The sequence below is a fragment of the Perca flavescens genome, chromosome 8 (genome assembly GCF_004354835.1).
Source record: "Perca flavescens isolate YP-PL-M2 chromosome 8, PFLA_1.0, whole genome shotgun sequence".
Taxonomy (NCBI): Eukaryota; Metazoa; Chordata; class Actinopteri; order Perciformes; family Percidae; genus Perca; species Perca flavescens.
In genome coordinates, this window is record NC_041338.1 from 12,517,039 (window position 1) to 12,540,820 (window position 23,782).

At 41.3% G+C, this 23,782-nt stretch overlaps 1 protein-coding gene across 2 annotated transcripts in view; it reads right to left on the bottom strand.

The window, feature by feature from the left end:
* si:ch211-1e14.1 (UPF0606 protein KIAA1549) overlaps window positions 1-23,782 on the bottom strand; it is a 48,167-nt gene that overhangs the window by 8,716 nt on the left and 15,669 nt on the right. For both annotated transcript variants that reach the window (XM_028586187.1, XM_028586186.1), the window contains exons 3-14: window positions 15,966-17,816; window positions 15,700-15,788; window positions 15,071-15,230; window positions 14,829-14,959; window positions 13,382-13,574; window positions 13,156-13,215; window positions 12,915-13,060; window positions 7,956-8,133; window positions 6,932-7,116; window positions 3,243-3,469; window positions 1,994-2,130; window positions 245-450 (exon numbers count right to left, since the gene is read on the bottom strand). In XM_028586187.1, coding sequence (XP_028441988.1) covers window positions 245-450; window positions 1,994-2,130; window positions 3,243-3,469; window positions 6,932-7,116; window positions 7,956-8,133; window positions 12,915-13,060; window positions 13,156-13,215; window positions 13,382-13,574; window positions 14,829-14,959; window positions 15,071-15,230; window positions 15,700-15,788; window positions 15,966-17,816 — 3,563 coding nt within the window. The remainder of the gene's footprint in view (window positions 1-244; window positions 451-1,993; window positions 2,131-3,242; window positions 3,470-6,931; window positions 7,117-7,955; window positions 8,134-12,914; window positions 13,061-13,155; window positions 13,216-13,381; window positions 13,575-14,828; window positions 14,960-15,070; window positions 15,231-15,699; window positions 15,789-15,965; window positions 17,817-23,782) is intronic.

The window sequence follows — 23,782 nt, forward strand, 5'->3', positions numbered from 1 at the left end:
GCATTTGTTTCATGCCTTTTAGGTTTTAGACTGCAGGATATATATCGCCTTACAATTCAAAACAGCATCAGAACGGAACCAAATTGATGTGTTTTTCATGAGAAGTGAATTATTTGCGGGAATTCACAGAAACCTCAGAGATTTTGTGTTGACTGTTGACTGAACTGAACGACATGCAGCACACAAAAAAAAATTAATTGATTGAATGAATTTATTTGCTAATAAAAAAGTCAGAAGAGCAAACCTCTTTGTTGATTTGGTTGGTGTCAGACACTTTGCCGTTAATGGGTGGGCTGTGCAGTGGTGGGACAGGCATGGGCTGCATGGCGATAAGTTGGATTTTGTTGGGGAGTCTCCTGCTTGCATCTGCGGCACGAGAAATCCGATCAACGTGTTCAAAGATGGAGGCTGAGGACAGCTGCTCGTTTGTACCATTCATAGGAGGAGGACCTGAGGAAGGAAGCAAGAAAGTACAGGTCACAGCGTATTCATTGCAAGTCTAAATGCTAATGGATTTAAAGATGCAATAGGTAAGACTTATAGGAACTAACTTTCTGTCATATATTTGCTGAAACTGACCCTGGGGAGGGTCTAACTGTGTGATAATCACTGCTCATGCACTCTCATTCATTCTCTCTTGTGGGGGGAGGGGCTTAGGAGACCATTTTGGGCTTCAGCAGAAAGGGGGGAGGGATCTTCACATTCCTAACTACAGCACCTTTTAACTAGAGGACGGAGCACAGACAACTAATCGCTATGAAACATTTACCTTTTTTATTTAACTGACCTGACTATATTTGAAATATGACTTATAACAAGTAAATCTGGTGTTAATCTGAAATGAACACTGATTTCTATATTTAAAAGCTAAATTTCATTTCTTTTTGTTGCCTTTGTTTGTGAAGTGGATTGTCTCTGCACTGTGACTGACAGTGATGGAGGGTGAGAGCAAGCCGAGCACAAAACTACCACAGAAACAAACACACAGGCACAGCTGCTGGAGGTCAAGCCTGGGGTCTATAGAGACACAGACGGAAAGAGGACAAACTCTTACCAATTCTATTCTTGCCTGCAAACCGCAATAAGAAGGGAAAAAAAAAGAGTTTTATTGAGGTGAAGGACATCAAATAAAAGCACCTAGGATAGAAGTGGTGACTGTATTTTGACAATGAGAATTCAAACAAAACCTAGTGAATTACGGTGTGGCCTCCATGAAGAACTTTTCATTTTAGAAAGGAAAATAAAAATAAGAGGGGAGAAACAAATCGAGAGGCAAAGGAAGTGAGTCATGTAGGAGCATACATTTCTGCAGCTGATAAAAGCGTCTCATTAATCAGAGAGAAGAAAGGAAGGAGCTGCTTCTGATGAGCAGAAAACACACCGATCAAAGCAAGGGCTGGATGAGCAGCGAGAAAGACGGCACATTACATAATGCTGAGTGTGTCTTTTATATACAACCTACTTAGAAACATTGTGGCGGAGCATATACAGTCCCAGGCGGAGATTTATCAATAACAAAACAGAGAACATTCCTCTGTGGGTGAGTCAGGCTGTAGTCTGTGTGCCTGACTGCTTCTGGCTCCAGCACGTAGTCGCTGACTGGCATTGCAGGCTTGAATCTATCAACAAGCTGTCAGATAGAGTAACTTCAGCTATTTTTTCCCCTCCTGTTCCCTTCTCCCTCCTCTTTCTCTGGACTTCTTTCGACCACCGAGTAGAGTTCCTACCAGGTGTATTTTTTAACTTCACGGTTCCCCTCTGTAATCTTTTTGTCACTGCATGGGTTGACGTTGCACTTTTCCTCCGTCTTTCTCTGCTTTGTCTTTTTTCCACCCCTTCACAGCCTCCCCCTGCCCTCGATCTGGCCCTCTTCGCAATCAAATCATGCCAGCTTGAGTTGCTAGTGTCTTTATGTCTGCCCAATCCCTTCGGTTTCCTTCTTCCCTTCCCCCTCGTGTTTGGAGGAGTGATGTGTGTTGCCAAGGCTACTTGCCATTTAAAACATTGATGGGGACCTTACGGGTCTGCTTGCTGTCGCTGGGCGTGGCGTGGGCTCTCAAGTTCTCCTCCGGTGGTTCCCGCTCACTGGAACGGTCACTTACCACAGAGTCACCGTCAGACGGCGAGATCCTACCCGAAAAACATGCGCGCGCACGTGCACACACACACACACACACACACACACACACACACACACTTACATGAATAATAGAAGTCCAAGAACACACTAACATGCTAAAGTGCCATGCATAATCAAAAATGGTGCCTTTCCAGAAAGATAAAAGCTGAGAAGACTTCTAAGAAATGCTTGTATGATTTAAAGCTTGTAGTGCCACATGCTAGAAAGTGTTTCCACTGACAGAATTATCAGGTCCCTGATGAATTTCTCCTGGCTGGCTATCAAGTGAGGAGAAACACCCAATATCAATCCCCCACCCCAAAAAAGACTGATGTAATGTATGTGACTATATTAGTGATGGAAGTTAATGAATGCATTAAGGAATAACTGCTACTGTGTTGGTGTCATACAGTATATGTTAACCAGAGCAGTTGGTGTTCTGGGAGATGTTGGTAATGGAGCACATATTCATTTAAGTTATCACTACAATGAAAAACTGAATACTCCGTGTACATATAGTATGTGTATATTAATTTAAACGGTTTAAAACTAGGGCTTAACAAAAGGTTTGTATATAAGCATATAGTAATATATATATATATATATATATATATATATATATATATATACTGTAAGTGATAAAGACAGTCTGCAAGAGCAAATGAAGTCTCCTCAATGTTGACTGAATCAATAATTGATCAGAGGATCTGTCAAGAGCTTTTTGTCTGGTTGACTGACTGTCCCAACTGAACTAGGTAGAAAATCAGAGTGATGGGGTAAAAAACAAGCTATGTTAAATAAGTAAATAAGTATTTTAATAGCTGTATAGGGTACAGGACTAAAACCCAAAACGCATGTCTGTGATTAAGTGTTTTGACCAGGTGGTGGATTAAAAAAAGAGGAACATCATGAGTAATCTGGTGACCATAACTGAGCAAAACACCACACCAGAACAGACTGGTAATGCAATTTTTTGTTGTTGTTATGTAACCTATGACAGCATAACCTATACAAATATAACCCAATATATGTTATATATATATATGTTCTCATTTCTTCATATTTATCTTGACTCATTATTAACTGCTCGCTCCCCCCGCCCTGTACTGACAGCAGCACTGACCTTTCTCGCCTTCGACTGCTTCGGGACGCCTTGGTGGAGGTTTTGGATTTGGGTGTGGGGATCTCCCCGTTCTCAGATGGACTGAAACCATCTTTAAGGGAGAGGGGGAGGGGCCCTGGGCCAGGCCCTGGCGGGGCAGGCTCCTGGATCACCATGACATCATCCTTACTCTGCTGGCCAAGGTGCAGCTTGGCAAAGTCAAAGCCTTTCACACTCGGAGCCTGCAACTGAGGACAGGGGCCGAAGAGAAAGAGAGAGAGAGAGGAAGAACACACTGTTTTAGAAAATAGGGAATGGAAATAAAGATGGAAAGCCATATAGCAGAGGTTTCAGAGGCCACGTAGGGTGTGTGAAATTAACAATGCTACTTGATCACAGGGACATATTTAGTAATGTAGTGTTCATCATCTTTGGGTGGACTCACATTTCAATATAACACTTTGTGACATCAACCTGAAAATCCAAAAATTTGATTTTTTTTTTGGGGATTAAAGTGTGTGATATTACAGCACATATGTCAAATCATGATATACTGCCTAAATTGTCTTACACTGTCACAGAGCTCTACTTCAGTGGCAAATGTGCAGTGAACACAAGAACACATACAGACAGATTTTGAGTGCATGATTAGACTGAACTGAACAGATGTCCAGGAGGAAGACTCAGACAGACAGACAGACATTAATGAATAAAGAGAAAGAATACGAGAAAGAAGGACGGGGGAGAGATGTGGGGAAACATTGAGCTGCTTGCTTTCCTTTGACGTGGTGGGGGATGGAGGCTGAGGATGGAAGCAGTGAGACTGAGTGTAAAGCCCTCGGGACTCGGAAGAGTAAACGGAGGATGTCAGATCTCAGTATGTGTGCTTGCAGTTTGTGAAACTCGGGGCCCTATGACACTGAGGATTGTATACAGGAGAAGAAAAGAGTGACATGACCTGATCCTGCTAATTCTCTGAATTAAAAGTACGCACACTGATATACTGATGCAAAATGTCTGGCTTAGAAGAGGCTTGTTGGTATAAAACTGCTAATCTAGTGTGACACTTGCCAGTATGAAACTGCTGAGAGAGAGAGAGAGAGAGATTGTGCTCCCCACAGCATATAAACAAGGCCAGTCTTTGAAAGGGAAAGCATTCAAAAAGCTGCAGCTTATATAGTAAAAGCTGTTTCATAATAATTGACACTGAGACAGAAAAACGTACTACTACTACTACTACTACTCCACCTGGTCTAATGGCAAATTGGGGAATCACTCTCAACAAACAACAGAGTAGATGCAAAATGACGTCTATTAATCTACTACTTCACAACACAGTGATCGTGTATATTCGTCAGGATTAGACTACGTATATACACACCAATACTAAATCCACAGTGAAATCCTTCACAATCTGTAATACTGGATTTTCTGTGTCTGGACATCGTAACCGGTTATAACAGGATCCTAATGTCTATTAACGCAAACGAGCACTAGTATCTATGGCTATCGTACAAAATACCTGCTCCTTGGTTCTCCTCCCTTTAGTTAACACTTTCAACTTGTCTTCTTTCTTCATCTCTCCTGTTTTCATCATCATTGTTTTGCTCTCTAGTCTAATTTGCTCGTCTGCTTGAACTCCTTCCTTTTTCAATTTCTTCTTTTCCTCATCTTTATCTTCTTCCTCTTCTTCTTCCTCTTCTTCTTCTTCTTCTTCTTCTTCTTCTTCTTCTTCTTCTTCTCTTCTTCCTCCTCTTCTTCTTCCTCCTCACTGCTCATAGTCTGTTTGCTCTTAGAGAGAGCTACTGGTATCTAAGCAGAATCAATGGTGGAGAGCATCATTATTTCTAGTGATGATGCTAGTGTCTCTACTCAAAAACTATGACTATTGGACTACAGTGTTGTTCTTCCTATACCTGTGAGAGACTTGAACAGCTAGGGTTCAGACATTGAACACACACACACACACACACACACACACACACACACACACACACACACACACACACACACACACACACACACACACACACACACTAGGTCTCTTCTACATCTTCTAGAAACCACCGGACACTGCTATGTACCTTCCCTCTTTTAACCTCCTTCTCCTCCTCCTCCTCCTCCTCCTCTTCCTCCTCTTCTTCTTCATACTCCTCTTCTTCCTCCTCCTCCTCCTCACTAAACTCTATATCCTTTTTAGTTGGAGGGAGTGTGTGGTGAAGAGAGGTCCTTGATTGTCTGAATGAGGTAGTAGACTGAGAGAAAGGGGAGTGGTGTTAAGTGACAGATGATTGTGTTAAGCAGAGAGGGCAGGCTAAGTGAAAGTTAGATTCATTGCATTGACCCAATACGGAGGGTTTAGTTCACAGCTCAGCGCAACCTAAAAAAAAATGCAAGGAGAGGGAAATGAAAACCAGACACAGACAGAACGATCAACCACTAAGAAGAAAAAAAGAAAATCTATTTTAGGAATGGATTGGAGTGGTGTTTCTCAGAGTCAGTGGGACTTCTTGGTATTTGATTATCTAGTCAAATTGTACCTCTCAAAGTGAACTCATGTGTTTTTAGCAAAGACCATACAGTCTGTGACTTCATGATGGCATGAAAACATTTTGGTTATCAGGATGTTCCGTATGAGGGACCTCAAAGAGCAGAAGAAATCTCTCCTGTGTCAGTTAACTTCAGGGCAAAAGGGACATGTACTTTTAAGTATGATCTGCACAGCCAATTGTCATGTCTATTTCAAGGGTAGGCAGACAGGAAGGAGATGTTGTTCAATTGTCACAAACTGAAAAGAAAATGGGACAAACTAAAGGACAGGGTGGTTGGTGCTTTGAGCGAAAGAATCCAAAATGTTTCAAATCAAATAAAAGGCCCATTACATGCACTAGCAGCATCATGACTTCTAATCCAGCTCATGTCCTCTGATAAGTCTCTCTACTCATAAAAGTTTTATTAATCCTATCTAAAAAGAGAGATGATGAGGTCCACATTCAGCGCAGTCCTGCAGCACAGTCATGGCAATGACAGATACACCTAATTAATTAGCAGTTCATTTGGATTTAAAAAGGGGCCTCGCCTTTCTGGCTTTCCGCATCAGCTGCCTTGAACCCTAACCCTAACCGTAACCCCTCAGATAGTACTTTAGACTTTTTAAATGTGTTTAGTCTTTTTTAATGTTAAATAATATTCCTTTCATAATTTTATATTTTTAAATTTTATAATTATAAATTAAATTATTTATTTTGTAATCTCTCCAGGAGGGAGGCCAGGGCAGGTGTGGAGGTGACCTTTTATTTAAAGTTGTATTCTCCCGCTGTCCGTCCTGTCCAGTGGTTCTTTTAACCTGCTTTTAATATCTGGCTTTCTTTTGAACAGCTTTTATATAAGCAAACATGTTTTTTTAAGGAGGTTTTTAAGTGCTTTATTGGCCCCTTGTGCCCGTGCCCCTCGCAGAGCCCATCCCGGGCATTGCGTTTTAACCCAAACATAACCAGTAATATTTGGAAAACTGGTTTGTTCATTAACACAACTCAACCTAATGTAACACCTTAAATACATACAGTTACATCCGTTTATGTGCAACCATGATGCGATTATCACTGCCCATCAACTACAAGAATGACTCTGGTGCCAGTTACTGTCAACTGATATATTTCAACTACAGATCTAAAAAGACTTTGAAAAACTGACACACTGCGCAACACTACCTTCTGTCTCTGCTGGATGGAGGTCATGGCGTCTGGCTGGAACTCCAGCTTGTCTGTCCGACACAGTTTCCAGTACAGGATGGAAATGATGATGATGACCACAAGGAGGGGAATCACAACCCCAATGACAATCCACGTGTTGGTGTTCTCGGCGTCAGAGGGTGAGGACGCCACCTTCTCTACAGCTATAGACAAAAGATACGGAGAGAGCGAGCAAAGTTCGGCCTTTAGACCATATTGAGTCATTTCAGTTTTGTGCGTGGTTCAATATTTCAAACATTTTCCCTTTGTTGCCTTTAAGCCTGTACACAAACACCTTCAGAGAATGCTAAGCTAAACATGCAGTATCGTTGGCGTGCTGGCTCTGGTCTCACTGCTGTAATCTTGAATGCAGACCTTTATTAGTTTTAATTAACATTCATTTCATCCCCTGGGAAAGTACCGTAAGAGAACACAGTCGACACAGAGACAGAACTCCCTTGAGGGGCTCTCATTAGGCCTTCATATCTTGTTTACATTCTTAATGAGGAAGACAGGCTTTTTGGTACACTGTGTACAAGCGGAGGTAATTAGCTCAAATGTTACTATTAACATACAAAGAAACCAGCAGTTTTTATATGTCTTAATAGCAGCTCATGAACAATTGGTTTGTTTCTCTTTCTTTTGATTTCAAAACCTAATAAGCTCCACTCAGTTAAGTGCAACTAGACCTCGAAGAATTACTTTGCACTGTGCAATTCACATGAAGAGCAAAACAATCCCTGCACTAGTTTATTTCAAGTCATATACCAACAAAACAACAAGATCCGTTCTTTTTTTGTCTATATTTACATAAACGTAAATTTTTCATAATTTTTTTTTCCACTGCAGTGAGCAGTGTCTTGCTCTAGGACACTTTGGTAATATGGATGCTTAAAGACATGGGAGCTTTCATTTCTTTTGTCCATGTCAAAGGCCCATCTTGTTAATCACGACATCACTCTGTTGCCCTTCACCGGTATCTGCTATGGTACGAGGTACTCACGCTGTGCCAAAATGCCCTGGACACGATATCCCAAGACGATAGCAGCCCTTTGAACGTCCAGGCTGTTGAGTATGTTGGCGGTTTGAACTGCAGGCATCCTCTGACCACTGGGACCCTCCACAAAGTACACTATCTCCAAGGGCTGGTCCGCACCCACCAGCCGGCTCGTACTTACAACCTGGGAGGAAAAGAACAGCGTGTCATTCGTCTAACAGTTGTTTTTAACGGAGTCACAATGCGGTCTGTATGGAGTGCTGCTTGGGTGTGTAAAGAGTGTCCCTCTGGTGCTCTTCAGTTTGGGGATCCTAAAATTGTAAAAAGGTTAAAGGGGAACTGAGGCACTCGAGAGGGTAAAGTTTTAAAAACCTTAAATATCTTCTTGGCTAAATCATTAAAACATGCCTATGTGTTTAAGGACTTCATCAGGGCAAGTACAAAATTGTTATTTTTTAACTGGTCAGATGGTTGTTTTTTAACTGGTCAGATGAAGTGAGAGTCAGGGAGAAGTACAAATGCCTATAAATGCATGAACATTTATAAAATAAGTAATAATAATACATAAAATAATATTTTTAAACAAATACCCAATACCTCCTTAGTTGTTTGTATTGGAGCTATTTCTTAAAGTGATAAATCTGTTTCCCATAAAAGTTCAGGAGACTTGAATCTGGCAAATGGTGAGGTCCTGGGAGATTTTGAGTTTATTCAGCCATGTATGTGGGGGGCATTAGTATGTTGGAGTCATGTGGAAAAATTCCATATTCCACAGGACACATTGTCTTGTATGTGGAAAGGATGCCAGGGCCCTATAAACCTTGGCTGTCATACAATTACACAGAGCAATAATCCGGGCTACTGACTGCTACAAGATGGCTGTCGGTACGGTCCACCTCTCTTTTAAGCAGTTGGCAGACATCATGGCATCTATTGGCTTTTTCCAAACATAAACATGTCCAGATGTAGGAAAAAGGCTGAAGGAAACTCAATACACTTCATTATTTATTTACATTGCTCAGGGACACAGGATTGAAATCCTCAGTTTTGTGGTTTTTAGCAATCCTCTCGTTGAAGGTCTTTTATATGTGTGTTAATGAACTTTTACCACGAGGCGACTGTTCCTCTATTCTTTGTCTGCTTCTGACATTGAGAACACACACACAGCAAGGTGCAGACTAGTGGGAGCTTCAATTAAAGTCCAGAAAAATTAACATTAGTGGATTCGATATTTGTTGTCATAATCTAAATGTAAATATTTCCCCACTGCAACATGTGTGGCTACTAGACAGTGCTCGAGCAAAAGGAAAAAGTGTTTCCAAAAATGAACCCAGGGTCCTTTGAATATGAGGCACTGCACTCTCGACATTAAAAATGGAATGTCTAATGAAGGCCATAATGAGCAAAATGTCCCAATTTTAATAATAAAGATGACTTTTTAATGGAGAGTGTGGTGCCTCATTTTCTATGGCACCCTGTAACATTAATCATTTTTGCAGTTTGTGTGACTGCAGAAATTCAGGCACCAACTTTTTACTCAACTGCCACATGCTGTAAGCTCCTGATAAACCATTCCAAAGAAACTACATGTTTAAAGTCTCTCTCTCTGATCTGTCACTTATTTAGAAAAAGCAGTGCTCATTTAACATTACCTTAACTGTTCCACCATTGTTATTGCTATGTTTCCCTCCTGCCCTGACTTTTCCTAAATACCTATTCTGCACATTCCTTTATTGTCACAATGATAGAATAATGTTTAGAGGGGTTTTTGGTGTCTTTTTTCACGAGGACCAGCGCAGATTACTGTTGGTACTCTCCTCCGCAGCCAAATAGCTTGTTGTCGTTCTTTCAATAGAGGAAATGTGATATTTGTATGGATACCACTTAGTTTAGGCTACTTGCAAAACTGAAAAACTATGTTTCAGCATTTGTTTCACGTCTTTTAGGTTTTACGCTGCAGGTTATACGCTGCTTACAATTTAAAGCAGCATCAGATAGACCCAAACAGATCTCACAGAAACCGCCGAGACTTTTTGTTGAATATTGACTGAACTGAACCACACAGCGATAGAAAATATTCCAATGACAAAATACTACAATTAAAATATGGTGCATTAAACTATCCAGCAATTTATTATAGTTGAAAACCTCCACCTTGAATTACATTGTTCTGAGTGATAATGCCTCTCTTTTTACTTTAACTAAAAATTTGAAAGCAGAACTTGCACTGTGCAGGTGTTTTTTGTCTTTTTCTTTGAGATTCAGCATGTCCTCTATTTCATCATTTGCATGTAGGGTAGACAGCAATGAGTTTTTAGGGGATGACCAGGTTTTGGCAAGACATCTGAACTTTAGCGATTGTAAACCTCTTCAACTAATCATGATGCCTGCGTAGCTATAAGTGTAATTTATGCAGGGCCTTTTATGTGTTTCCATTATTCTGTTATTTTTATGTACAAGAAAAGTACACACACTCCCACGCACAAGCACACAAATATACAGAAAAATTACACTCATGATATATCAACTTGCATTCTGTATCCCCATTAGAGTATTCATTGTTTAAAGTGCTCATATTATGCTTTTTGGCTTTCCCCCTTTCCTTTATTGTGTTATATATCTTTGTTGTGCATGTTATAGGTTTACAAAGTGAAAAAGCCCAAAGTCCACCCCAAAGGGACTTACCATCTCCAACAGAAAACACTGTTCACAAACTGCTCCAAACAGCTCTATTGTAGTCCAGCCTTTACTTCCGTGACGAATGTGTGTCACTTAGTAACACGTTATAATGCTCGCCTAGCTGCAAGCGTGGCACGCCCTCATACTCTGCTTCTGACTGGCTAGCTAGCAGTATTTACTGCGCATGTGCGACTCCCAACAAAGATGGAACAGAAGTGAGATGCCTCACTCTGTAGCTAAAACAGAGAGCTCAACACACTGGGTGAAAAGAGGAGCTGTAGCAATTTGCTGTCCAAAAGAAATTTGGTGTTTTTTGAAAATTAAACCACATAAACCTATTCTGGTACAACCTTTTAATGAACCTGAAAATTAACATGATATGAGCACTTTAAATATTTCTCCATGTTGCCTAATATGTCTGTGTGTGTGCAGTCTTCCTCTGGGTGCCCTGAGGCGCAGCACAGTCTGCTGTCTGCATTACTGGAAAGAGTAAAGTGCAGGTCATGCCTGGGCTGACACAGAAAAGCGGCTGGGCAGGCTCTCTCATCCAGAGTCTAATCCAGTCCATGCATGGTTATTAGAGTGGAAAGACGGCAGCGTGAATGTGTGTGTTATTGCACGACCCCAATTCAACCTCCTCTTTTATCTGTCTAGGCAGACTCATAAGGTACTCTTATAGGTGACAACACCACACTGATTCTGTCAAGATTCTGTCTAGGGCATCTGTTTGAAATATGTGTCTATGTGTGTGTGTGTGTGTGTGTGTGTGTGCACACGTGCGTGTGTGTGTGTGTGTGCCATAGAGCAAGACAAATGATTCGTCTGAAGTTCAGATGCTGAGTATGAGTCATCTCATTCTCATTATATCCAACAGACACTCAGAGATGAGTGTCTTTGAAATGTAAAAAGCACATAACAAGGCTTCTATGTATATGTGTATACCACACATTCATATTTGTGACTGAGAAAAATATAATTTTTTGAGATAGAAAGGATGCCAAAGGCTAAAATTAGAGATCTAATCCTAGCACAGAGACAGATACTACAGTTTCACCACCAATATGGTCCTCCGTTTTTCTTAATTGCCCTGTAGGTTTTATGGAGACATCGATGCAGGAGGCAGAAAGGTCAGAAAGAGTGAGGCTGCTTGCTACTCAGCCAAGGATGACACTCTGACAGCCCATGTGTTTAAAGACCACCATATGTGCTCAGACTTCATGAGGTCAGCTCAAATATGCATCCCTTGTCTACTAGAACAAGTCTCTTTTATCTGAGTGTTTGGCTCTCCCTGTTCCTCTGATTTCGGAATCTTTTACACACCCCTCTCTCTGTATCTCTCCCTCCATAATGTCTACCCTGTCAACAACACAGACACACTCTTAATCATCCCAACTGCAGGATGCGGACGGAGAAAGAGAAACAATTAATAATTGATCTGCTCTTAGCAGCTCGGTGGCTTCACAGGAGCCATCAAGTAATAGGACCGGAGAAATGAGGAAGAGGAGAAAGAACAAGGACTCATGAGGTTAGGGTGTTTGAGTGGCTCACCGCTCAGCTGAATGGGATGATGTTGCCATGGAGACGGAGCCCTATCCTGTCCCCTTAGAGATGAGCTGAGCAGGTGCGGAGCAAACCCACAAAAGCTAGTGCCTGATTAGTAAAGCAGTAAGGCTTTCAGTGGTTACAAACACTGCAACGCTCACATAATGAGCCCTCAGTACTCAGGCAAGGTAGTAGAGAGAGCTTGCATCAGGGAATAATGCTATAAATGGCACAAGGAAGGGGAGTAATCCATTAACAAACTTCCTGTTAAAGAGTTTTGAAGGTTTTGTTGTATAATGAACAAGAAATTAAACTAGTAGTTCCTTTGTACATTTTCTAGAGAAAGGGCAATACCATGTCTGTCTTAACAATACTTCAGTCTAGTGTTGAGTTTTAAAATTTTGATTTATTTTAAAACAAGTACAAAAGTCTGCCTGTAAGGTGACTTTTTTGAATTGTGTCTAATTAATTTTGAGAAATTTTAAACAGCCAATATGTTGAAATAAAGAAGATACTGTCAATTAATAATGCCACTTGATTTAAGGCAACTAATTGTTATTTAGTTATATTTCATACAGGTGAAATTGTCTGCCCTGGTTGCCTTTTCCCACTCAAAGAACTAAAATGCAATTGCTCTACAGTACTTACATTTGTGGTGAGGCTTGATATATTTTGCACTGTGTATATTAACTTCTCCCAAGGCTATGCAGTTGTGAATACAACCACTATACATTGATACAGTACCTGAATACTGCTGTTGCCTATAAGGGTGGCTCTCTTAACACGTCTGACTAATCCCGTTGCCTCCCGGAGTAACATGGCCACACGGCGCTCCATGTTGGCTTGAAAGGTCCTCTCATTCACTGTCTGGTCCAGCACACCCAGGAGCACTATGTACACAGACAACCGAAAATCAGCTCAAAGGGTCTCACGTTTATGTAACTGTAGCAGCTTTCCAGCATGCCAAGAACTGAAACCACTATACCTGTTCTAACCCAGGAGAAGCGAAGCAACTGGCTGGTGTTCAACTCTGGGTAATGGAAAGCTGTTAAAAAAAAAGTACAAAATCATGTTTTAGCAGAGTAAGGTTTAACCAAAGTGCATTGTTGGTGATCAGAATCATCAGAACACATTAGGAAAGCACCACCTGTTACAGTAAAGGTGACACATGAAGAAGTGCAAATATAGAGAAGAAACCCTGTGGTACTCACGCTCAGCAATCTGCAGTACAGGAAAGCCCATGTAATAGCTGAATTCCACCATTGTGAGCTTCATCAGAGCATCGCTGACCTCTGACCCCATCAGATAACCCCTTGAACCGCGCACAGTGAAGGTCACGTCCACCGGCTGCCTCACTAGCCGCTGTTCCTGATATTTAGGAGCCGCCATGGTGATGTTTACAATCTAAGACACAATTAAGACAGAGATGTACTGTTCAGCAGACAGACAATTACACAACAGAATGTACAAAAAATGTTGTTGATGTAGTTTCTGGGAAATCTTATTTAAATAAATAAGATTTCCCAGAAACTACAATTGTGAACTTTTTAGTTCCCAATCTGAAAATCGTTCAGTGACTAAAAAGTGGAACACAAGATTTGCTAATTCCATAAAAGTCCATAAAACATTTGCATGCTGCTGCAAAAAAGCTTAAATCAATCCTTACATTTATTCCAACTAAAAGACAATAATACAGGCATCAGTGTAATAGGATTAAACAAACCTTGACTGAAGCCAACTTACCACATAGCCAAATAAGCTCTTTATTAACAAACAGTAAGCTTCTTTAATATTCGACAACTAGAGCATGAACTCATTCATATAAAAGTATCCAAGTCAAGTATCCTGGGTTCTTGTTCATCAGTGATTTGCGTAGTTACCGAAAGACTGAGATTGTGGATACAGCTGGTGAGAAAAGAGTTTCCTTTGCAGGGTGCCTGTGCTCACAGGGTGCTCGGACATCCAAAAGAAGCTTGCAGTAGAATAGACTTTATTTTGTGTTGGAAGGAGCCAACTGAGGTGCACTGGGCATCTTATCTGGATGAGATCCAACAGTAAAAACTTGAGAATATTGATAGAGAGAGTGGTGTCTGGGCTACTATGCTTCCCATGTAGATAACGCCACCCAGGCCTAATAAATTATAGAAAAAAATTGATGGGTGGATAAATTTAACATGAATCTAGGCTTTACATGAACAGTGATCTTAATAAACTAGCTCTCTCTGACTGCCCAGACAACCACTTCCGCCACCTTTCATTTACTGAAATCCAAAAGCCTCAACAATTGTGATTAAACATAAAAGCTCCTGCTTGCAAAGCAATAGCCCAATCAAAATCAGCCTATGCTGCAGCAATCACAGTCATCTTCTGGTGAAGTAGTCTGGGATCAGCTCAGTCAGCAAATACATACCAAATCTTGCACAAAAAGTGTAAAAATCCAAGTTTTTACTTTCTTTTTATGCCAAAAAACCCAAAACCTTTTCCTTTTTCAAACAGACAGATAATACAATATGTTTAGTAAAGCTACAGCTTCCACTGGAATCGTCACTGGATCATTCAACATTGAGGTGCGAAGCCACAATGAAACGCATCCTAATGAAAACATCACAGGTGAAATGCAGAGCTACAGATGCTTCCCTGCTTGGTGGTCACACTTACATGCACTGTGAAGTTGGTTGACTCCTTGGAGCGCCGACGCACTTCTGCAAAGGCCATGGTCAAACCTTTCTCAATGCTCTCACTGAAGTTACAGAACCGCACATCTATGTGACTGGGAACAAACTGCAGCACTGCACGGAGTGAAGACAAGTTTTACAGTTAAATCAGTTCAAAAACTAGTAAAGATTAGCGCAAACAATTTAAATGTTGACGACAAGACAGCTTGTTGAAAGGTCCTTTACCTGTGTGGACTTGATATTTACTGTCAGGTGTTGTCCAGTTGGGAGACACAGACAGGAAGCGGCGCCCAGACCTTCGCAGAGCATTGATGACAGATATGGCCGTGTACACAACTGGACCAGACATCACCCGAAACACAAACTTTGGTGGGGGGTCCACAACCTTCACAGACAAAGCAGGAATATATGACATACACAAATCACCTAGACCTGAGTCATTCATTCACAGTTTAACGACTTGTGTTAAAAAAACGAGAGGTCATCGCGGTCTTGTGGATCTCGATGCGACTACTCCTGTGGTTTGTTTATCAAAGAACCACTGATGAAATACTCAGGAAGTGGTCTGGCCTTCATGGTTTATCTGCACCACTGTAATGTACACACACACACAAACTCAACCAAATACAGTATACACACACACGGACAGACACACACACACACACACACACACACACACACACACACACACACACACACACACACAGTATATGAGGGCCATTACACAACAGTCCAACCACCCCAGAATGACGTAATAATCTAACAGAATCTATTTTGCAAAAGATGGGTAACGTCTCGCATGGTATTACCTTAAAATTAATAGAATAGTTTAACCCCTGTTGAGATTAGCGTACCTGCAGCTCCACAGACTTGTTGAATTCCCCTTTCAGTATGTCTCTCACTTGAGATTTGACATATCCAACAGTGGCACCGGAAGGAAAACCTTCAGAAGAAGGCATAAGCATTATTAGTATTATGGTTTATTAATAATATAATTCCTATTATAGTTCTCATACCGTATATGTACATTTCAAATTCAAATTACATTTTTCCAGTCACAATTTGCCATAAATGGGGATTACATAAAACAATGTTTGTAATATTTTAACGTCAAACTTACCAACTTTTACTAAATAAGCACGCCTGTTTAGGTTGCAGAGGTACTGCCTTGTAGTTGTGGTCTTTTCACTGGCAGTAGAGTTGATTCTAACACTAGTTGAGGCTTCAGTGGTGGCAGTAGTTGTGGCTTGATAAGAAGTAGTTGTGGCAGCTGTAGTTGTGGGTACAGCAGAGACTGTATTAGCTTCACTGCTAGTTGGGATCAAGGTCATTGTGGCTGGGATGTCAACTCCATCTTCAATCACCCCCTGATCACCCATTACGGCCGGAGGGCCCACAGTGACATTAGTTGTGGGTTCAGAGGAAACTAAAGTGATATTGAGGGTTTGTTCAGTTGTAAAAGTAGAGTCTTGGGGAGTTAATTCTGTTGTGCCAGCCGTGGTGTTGGCAGTGGGTTCAGTGGGAACAGGGGAGAAAGCTATGGTTGCGGTTAAGACAGGAGTGGTGTGTATGGTGCTTGATGGGAATGACTCAACAAACCAATGGACATCTGTCAGAGAGGAGGAAGACATTACATCATCTGGCAGCAAAGGTGTGGCACTGGGTAGCATAGCTTCTGCTAATACAGTGCTATCCAGGGCAACAGTTAGAGAATGTGCAGACCAATGTGGGGTGGACACCTGACCACCCCAGATAGAAGAAGAGGGATCAAAGAAGTGTGTTGGGACTATGGAAGGATCAAGAAAAGGCTCAGAGGCATTAACCAGCCAAGGACTCTCCTCTGTGGTTACCACTGGGGTTGATTCATCTTGGGGCTCAAACCCTGAAATATCACTGGAGGTCTCCTCCTCAGTCAATTCGGTGGTGGGTGTGATGTCTGTAGAACTGATGGACACTACGGTAACGTTCCCTCTGTGTTCGGCTCCAGTGTCTGAACGGCTGTTCTCCTTAGTCAACTGAGTGTTGTAATACTCCAGGCTGTTCATGTCAGGTAGGAGAACATCCGTCGGTTGAATCGTGAAACTGTCGGGCCAATCTATGTCTGATGCGTCGGGTAAATCGCTGTTAGCTGTGGTACTAGGGTCCAGTGTATAGTGAATTGTAGAGGACGAAGAGAAAGGATGAATGGATTTAAGTGGAACAAGGGTGCTGTGTGCTGTCATGAGGCTGGGAGAAGGGGAGATGTGAAGAGGATTCAAGGACGAAGGGAATATGCCTACTCTGGAGGGGAAAGATGTGTCATAGGTTTCTGTATAGTCCTCCAGATCATACGAGTCAGAGGGCACCTTGGTGACCAGAGAGTAGTCCTCCCCATCTGGATTTAAGAATGACATTGTCTCCAAGTAGTCCCCAGACCCCAAGTCAAATTCCATGGTATTGGTGGGGTAGAAGTCCTCTGGGGACACCTCAGTGGGTTCAGATGAAGGGGATGTAGGTTGGGGGGCGATGAAAGGCACATTGTAGCCAGGGGCCAGAATTATATCTGGCTTGGGTAGCGTGTTTATGTCACGTTTGTTCTCCTCCAAGGGGGCACTGCTGGGGCTCAGCTGGTTCACATCCAGGATTTTACTATAAGATTCATCTGCCATAGGGCCGGTGAAAGACAGGTTAGGGGGCTCAAGAGGCTGAGCAGGAAGTGTGGTCATGATTGCCACCGTTTGCTCTGATGCACCATCCTGCTGCGTGTTGAGAGTTTCTTTCTGCTCAGAATTAAAACCTAGCTGAGGTGTTGTTGTTGATGTCCTAACTTCATGGTTTGGTTTATAAATGGACGGCAGGGCACCAGGCAAGTCAGGGCTCTTAAAGGCAGTATAATGTGAGGCTGGTAAGGCTGATGGTTCGAATCCTGTTGAACTTGGAACATGTCCAAGAAATCCAATGGGGTGGTGTGTGGAGTCCAACAGAGACTCATCTGCAAACGAGAATGCTTCAGTTTAGTATTGAATGAAATAAAGATTCATGACTGACTACAGGGATGAGGGTTAGACTGATTACAATTCTACTTCTATTAACTGTTATAATCCACACATTCAATCTGATTTCTTTTAATCACCAATGTGGGGACCAAAACTTGATTATTACTGAAAGTAAGTTTAAATATATCTTTTTGCCACATTATCTGGATGTAAATGTTAAAGAAAAACCCACCCATGACTACCTGTCAATCTGTTATATGATATCCGCCTTAAGATTTAATCAACTATAATGTCATCACTTTTAGCAAAAATGCTGTGGCCAAATTGATGGCAGGATCATGAGACTAAACATGACTTTGCATGGCAGACAGACAGGCACCCTACTGTAAGCTATGTGGTATAACTGGACGTGAACAACAATGGCGTTACATCAATGGGATAGCTTTAGTTTGAAAAAACTGAGTTAAGCCTCCCGGGCCTTGAATGACCAAAATGAACATCGAGCTGTGAGGAAATAACAAAACATATTGAAGTTGCTCACAAGGACGTTTCACAGGATTAGCATTCATCATGAACCGAGTTGTTCTAACACTGGTCGCTTCTGGGTCACAGAGTGATACATAGACTGTAGTACAGTAAGACACTACAGTTGAATCTGTAGGAGGAAGTTGTGGTGGGTTTAGGAAGTTATGTTGTGAAATAAACCCTATTGAAACAAAGATGGAATTTGAGATCTATGATCTATGAATAGCGAGGTTGGTTGACCAGAAAACACTAGTTATTCAGCCAACTCATTTTACCATATATCACAGTACCTGCAATGTGTAAAAAGTTGACGACTGACAACTTCACTTTGTGCTTGTTGAAAAATCATTATGCCTCTAGTCACTGGTCTAACTGATGTCCCATTTGCTAAAGTGGCTACAAAGTGGAATCATTAATCCTGAGAAAAATGTCAATAAGATGAGGGAGTAAAGAAATACATATAGGCTAATACATGGACATGCCCAGACCCACTCTCAGTTACAAGTTATCCTTTTTTTTTGTAGAAATGGCAAATGTGGCTTATTTCACACTTAATTTGAGTGCCATTGGCCTTTCTCTCCATGTTGCATAACACAGTGTATCATAAATGATTTAATTTGGGAAGTGCCTTGATTACACTACGTGGGTCTAAAATATTCGAGGAAGGCGACATGAGCTGAAGGGAAAGGAAAAGAATAGTTCTTAAATAATTCATGGTTATAAACTTTTTAACAGTTCCATGTGCCTGAATTAGTTTGCCTCTTTTACATGCTTAAATGTGTATCATTCAATAATGTTCAAAGCCCAAACTGAAGTGTTATGGTTCTGCCGAAAGAAACCTTTACCTTACATCAAAAGAGATGCTATATAATGTTTCTTGGGGTTACAGATAATCAAAATGAACCATAATGTGTGAGATAGATAGGATTTCCAAGCATAAACAGACCACATCAAAGCGAAAACTCACAATCATTCTAAGAATAAGCTCAACGCAGACCGCATGTCTTGACTTTGTCCTTGAAAGTAAGTCTTAAACAAAGCAAGATTTTAGATTTGCCATTATTGCCAGGAGCAAGCCACCAAGAGCCCCTACATAGTGACTCAGCAGCAGCTGTTAATGTTGTTACTCTTTGTAGTGTAGACGCTCTGCAGACTCATAAGCACTTGAAAATAGCCACAGAATCAGCTGAGGGAGAAGACTATTTTTAACACCGGGGGACAGAACAGATCACTTATAAAAAAGCATCAACAAAAAAGAATATTCTTCTGGAGCGTCAGCTTCAATTTACTGCATCGCTTCATTCAACAAGACTGCCCCTGGCACGGCCCGAGAAGAAAACTCCCAACTTAATTATAACCTACGCTGGTACCTTAATTGCTATTCTAACAGAGCCCATTAGAAAGGAAAAGCCAAGACTTTCTTCTTTGAAGACTAGACTGTGCTGCACATTCTCCAAACTGCCACAGACACACACACACAAACACACACACACACACACACACACACACACACACACACACACACACACACACACACACACACACACACACACACACACACACACACACACACACACACACACCCTTGTCTGCTGTGCCAAGCATTTGAACCCCCAGGGATGTATCGCACAGCTGGGCAGATGCACACATGCATGTACACACTTTTAGCTTACTTTGAGCAGACCAAGTAATGTTCTTAACCATTAATAGGAGGATCTAAGTTGCCTGTTCTATACACTCTATTTATTTGATGGCCTGATTTCTTGGCTTTATGAGGAGTTCATGCATAATCAGAAGAACAAAGCATGGAAAGAAGAAGCCACAGCATTTGGTGTGCTGTGCTTTGTCAAGTCTACAGCTGGAAAAAAAAATGACGTATAAGCTGGAATCAAAACCTCAGCTGTGGTAGTCCAAGTACAGTATGGAACAATTGGTGAGTGGTCAATGTGAATGTGCCCGTGGTTCTCTGTTCTCCGAAACATACATACATTACACTGCTCCAATTTGCACTTGACTTTCCATTTGGCTGTAAATAAACATACATTTTAAGTGCGACAGACATATAAAAGAACAGAAAAGGACTACACAGACAAGCTCTGTAGGAGACCATGTTGTCTACAGAACATGCCAATGTTTGAGGTCATACTGTGGTTTCATGACCCCAAAATGTCACCTCATCTCAGCACACGCTTACAGTGACAGACTATTTCATTTATGGTCACATTTAGGACAATTAAATATGCATGAATGGATGACTAAACATCTAGCGAATTGAGATAAAGGCTATTATTGGCAGGCGATTGATGATAATACTGATAATTGTACTGATGATGACGATTGCGAGAATGATGACGATGGTAGTTTAGGGGACACACAGGAAGACAGAAAATACAAAGTAGAACCAAAAATCCGTGCTCTCTTTCACAGTGAAGCACAGCGTTTAGAATCAATGCTGTAGTTCAATCTCAGCTTCACGAGGTTAAAAATATCACCAGAATAACTGATTAAAATTGACAATTTCAAAAGAAATAAAAACATAAACCTATAAAATAAAATAAAATCCCAAACAGTGCTTAGCCAAAGCTGAATTATGATTGTAGAAAGACCACGCTGCTTATTTTTAATAGTTAAGCAGGCATGGTCTTAATAATCTAATCTTGGGTAATGACAGTCAAAGCTCAGCACGACAGACAGCCGCCAGGCACAGAGCAAGTGAGACCAGGCTGATGTTGGGGCTGACATTACAGTAAGCAGAAATTGACAAAAGGCGTTCAAGACTAAGCAGCGCTGCCACCTGTCGCCCCGAAACACGAGTGTGTCACACTCGGCTGGCTGCTCATTGTTGGGCCCCTCTGTGAGACTTGGCAATTAGACCCTTGCAGAGGGACCCCTTTAAATATCAGGTCCCGAGAGCATACATGTTAAGTGGCCAGCTCACATAAAGTGAGTTTTTCTTCTCTCTTCCTAGTCTCACTCCCCCAGTCAGTCACCTTGTCTCTTTCTGGAATACATCAATCATTGTAACAATATATCCTAGTTACAGAAACAGGGTCAGGCTGTTCCTGCATTAGCAATGATGGAAAGTGAGAAACTATAAAATAAGGTGTCTCGTTTATAAAGGCTTATAAAAGCAGCCTAAAGTTACTCTATGTAACTTTTGAATGTTTCTGAAACTGTAATTTTTCATCTGATCATCATAAATGACCTGTAACAGCCAACGAGACTAACGGTGAAAAGAACTTCCTGCGAAGTCACAAAATGATTCACGACAGGCAGACCGGCTGAATGACCGTATGAATAGGCTATATTTGGGTATTTTTCTAAATTTTCCCCTAATGGGATTCTTCAGGGCTTTTCTTTTTTCATATTGAGGATACAAAATCAGTTGAGTTTGCTTCTGTTGCAATTTGTCCTACCTTTTTTCATAAAATGACTGGACTAGCTCTAGAGTAACACATTCTGACAGGTCAAAGATTCCGGCGTAACACCGAAAAAAGCCTGTGTTGGTGTATCCAGCCAGGTAAAGGGTATCAGGAGATTTCTTTATATAGGCTAGGCAGCCTAATTGTATTCTAATTACATTTTAGAAGTTATCTGTTGTAGTTATGGCAGATACTGGGGCAGGGCCATCACATAAAAAAAGGAAATTAAACGAAGAACAACTAACAGTAAAAGCTAAAAGGGAAAGTGACAGACGACAGGCGCCCGAGTCAATCTGGGTCAGGTTTTTAAAGGTCCCATGGCATGAAAATTTCACTTTATGAGGTTTTTTAACATTAATGTGAGTTCCCCCAGCCTGCCTATGGTCCCCCAGTGGCTAGAAATGGCAATAGGTGTAAATCGAGCCCTGGGTATCCTGCTCTGCCTTTGAGAAAATGAAAGCTAAGATGGGTCGATCTGGAATCTTGCCCCTTATGAGGTCATAAGGAGCAAGGTTACCTCCCCTTTCTCTGCTTTCTGTATGCAACACTTGAAATGTGACGATGCATCTGTAATGTGTTCTATTATTGTAAATTAATGATTTTCTGTCTGAGCAAAAACATTCATCGCAACAACATCACAAATCCCACTATGGCCACGCCAAGACGCGCCCTTCAATAGCATTTATTGGCCAGGCGTCCATGCTTACGCAAGGTAACGTAACCCCATTTGTTCAGGTCCTATCCCCTGACCAATCGGCTATCCTAACCTTAACCACTCGAGGGCAAATGCCTACCCCCAACCAATCGAGCTGCTTTGTTGGGCGGGTCTTGGCGTGGCTATAGCGGGATTTGTAATTTCGCTCCCGGTAACGCTAACTCGGTAATACAGCGGGCAATACAGCACCGTAGAGGAAAGAGCTTTACGACAGCAGGTGTGGTAAAAACACTACCGCCCTTGTCCAAAGGGGCCGCTAGAATCAACACAAACTGAAAGTTACAAAAAGCCACTTTAAATAAAAAATAATATTCTGCTTCCTCAGAAAAAAAGTTAAGATACTGTGTCATCTCACGAATGAAAAAAAATATGGCACATCCTCATTACTCTGACAACGCTGAAGAATAAATCCTGTGAGATTTTCATTTATTCATTACATGAAAAGTCCCAGGCTAATGAGATTCCATTTCCATTCATTAGGCCATGATGTGTCTTTTAGACTCGACTTGGTCTAATGAATAGCTGCCTTGTACGTGCACCAAACTAAATTTGCATTTGGCCAAATTGACACGTTAACTAATCCCACTAGTCACTAGTCATTTTACTCTGGACCTTCTGCTCTATGTGGCTTATAAGCAGGTAGTTGTAAATAAATAAATAATGGTGCAATAGCAGCCTTTCTGCAAATACAAATGTGCAATATCGGACTTTTTTATTATTGTATTTACTATACTTATTGTTTTTATTCCGTGTCTTTTGCCTTTATAAGGGTAATGTCATTTTATGTGTGTACCACTGAGGGTGAGTTGTGGAAACATTTCGTTGGACAGCTGCTGTCCAATGACAATAAAACGTATTCTATTCTATTCTAGTTATTCGGCGCACAGCAGTGACTGGCAAGTAAGTGGAAAATTAAGTGCGTACCGTTTTTACCTTTGCTGTTCTCTACAATATGTTATAGAGTATCTTTTTGCGGTGAACTTTTTAATACATTTCCATCTAAAACAGCTGATTCAGTGAAAACACACTTGTCCATAGGATGAGACAAAAAGAATGCCCTTCTTGTGGCTTGGTTGGTTTGTTACGCTTCCTTTTATTCATCTGATTGCAAGCTTGGATCACTGCCAGCAATCATGTAAAAAGGATTCTGACAAGGGAGGGGATTATTACTGCTGTTTGGCTAATCTGATGTTCCTTTTCAAAATCCCTAAAATAAAATAAAAAGAGAAAGAACAGAGTAGAGAGATGGTAGAGAGACTGTGCTGGAGGCCGACACAACTTCAGGCATCTGAAATAGCAC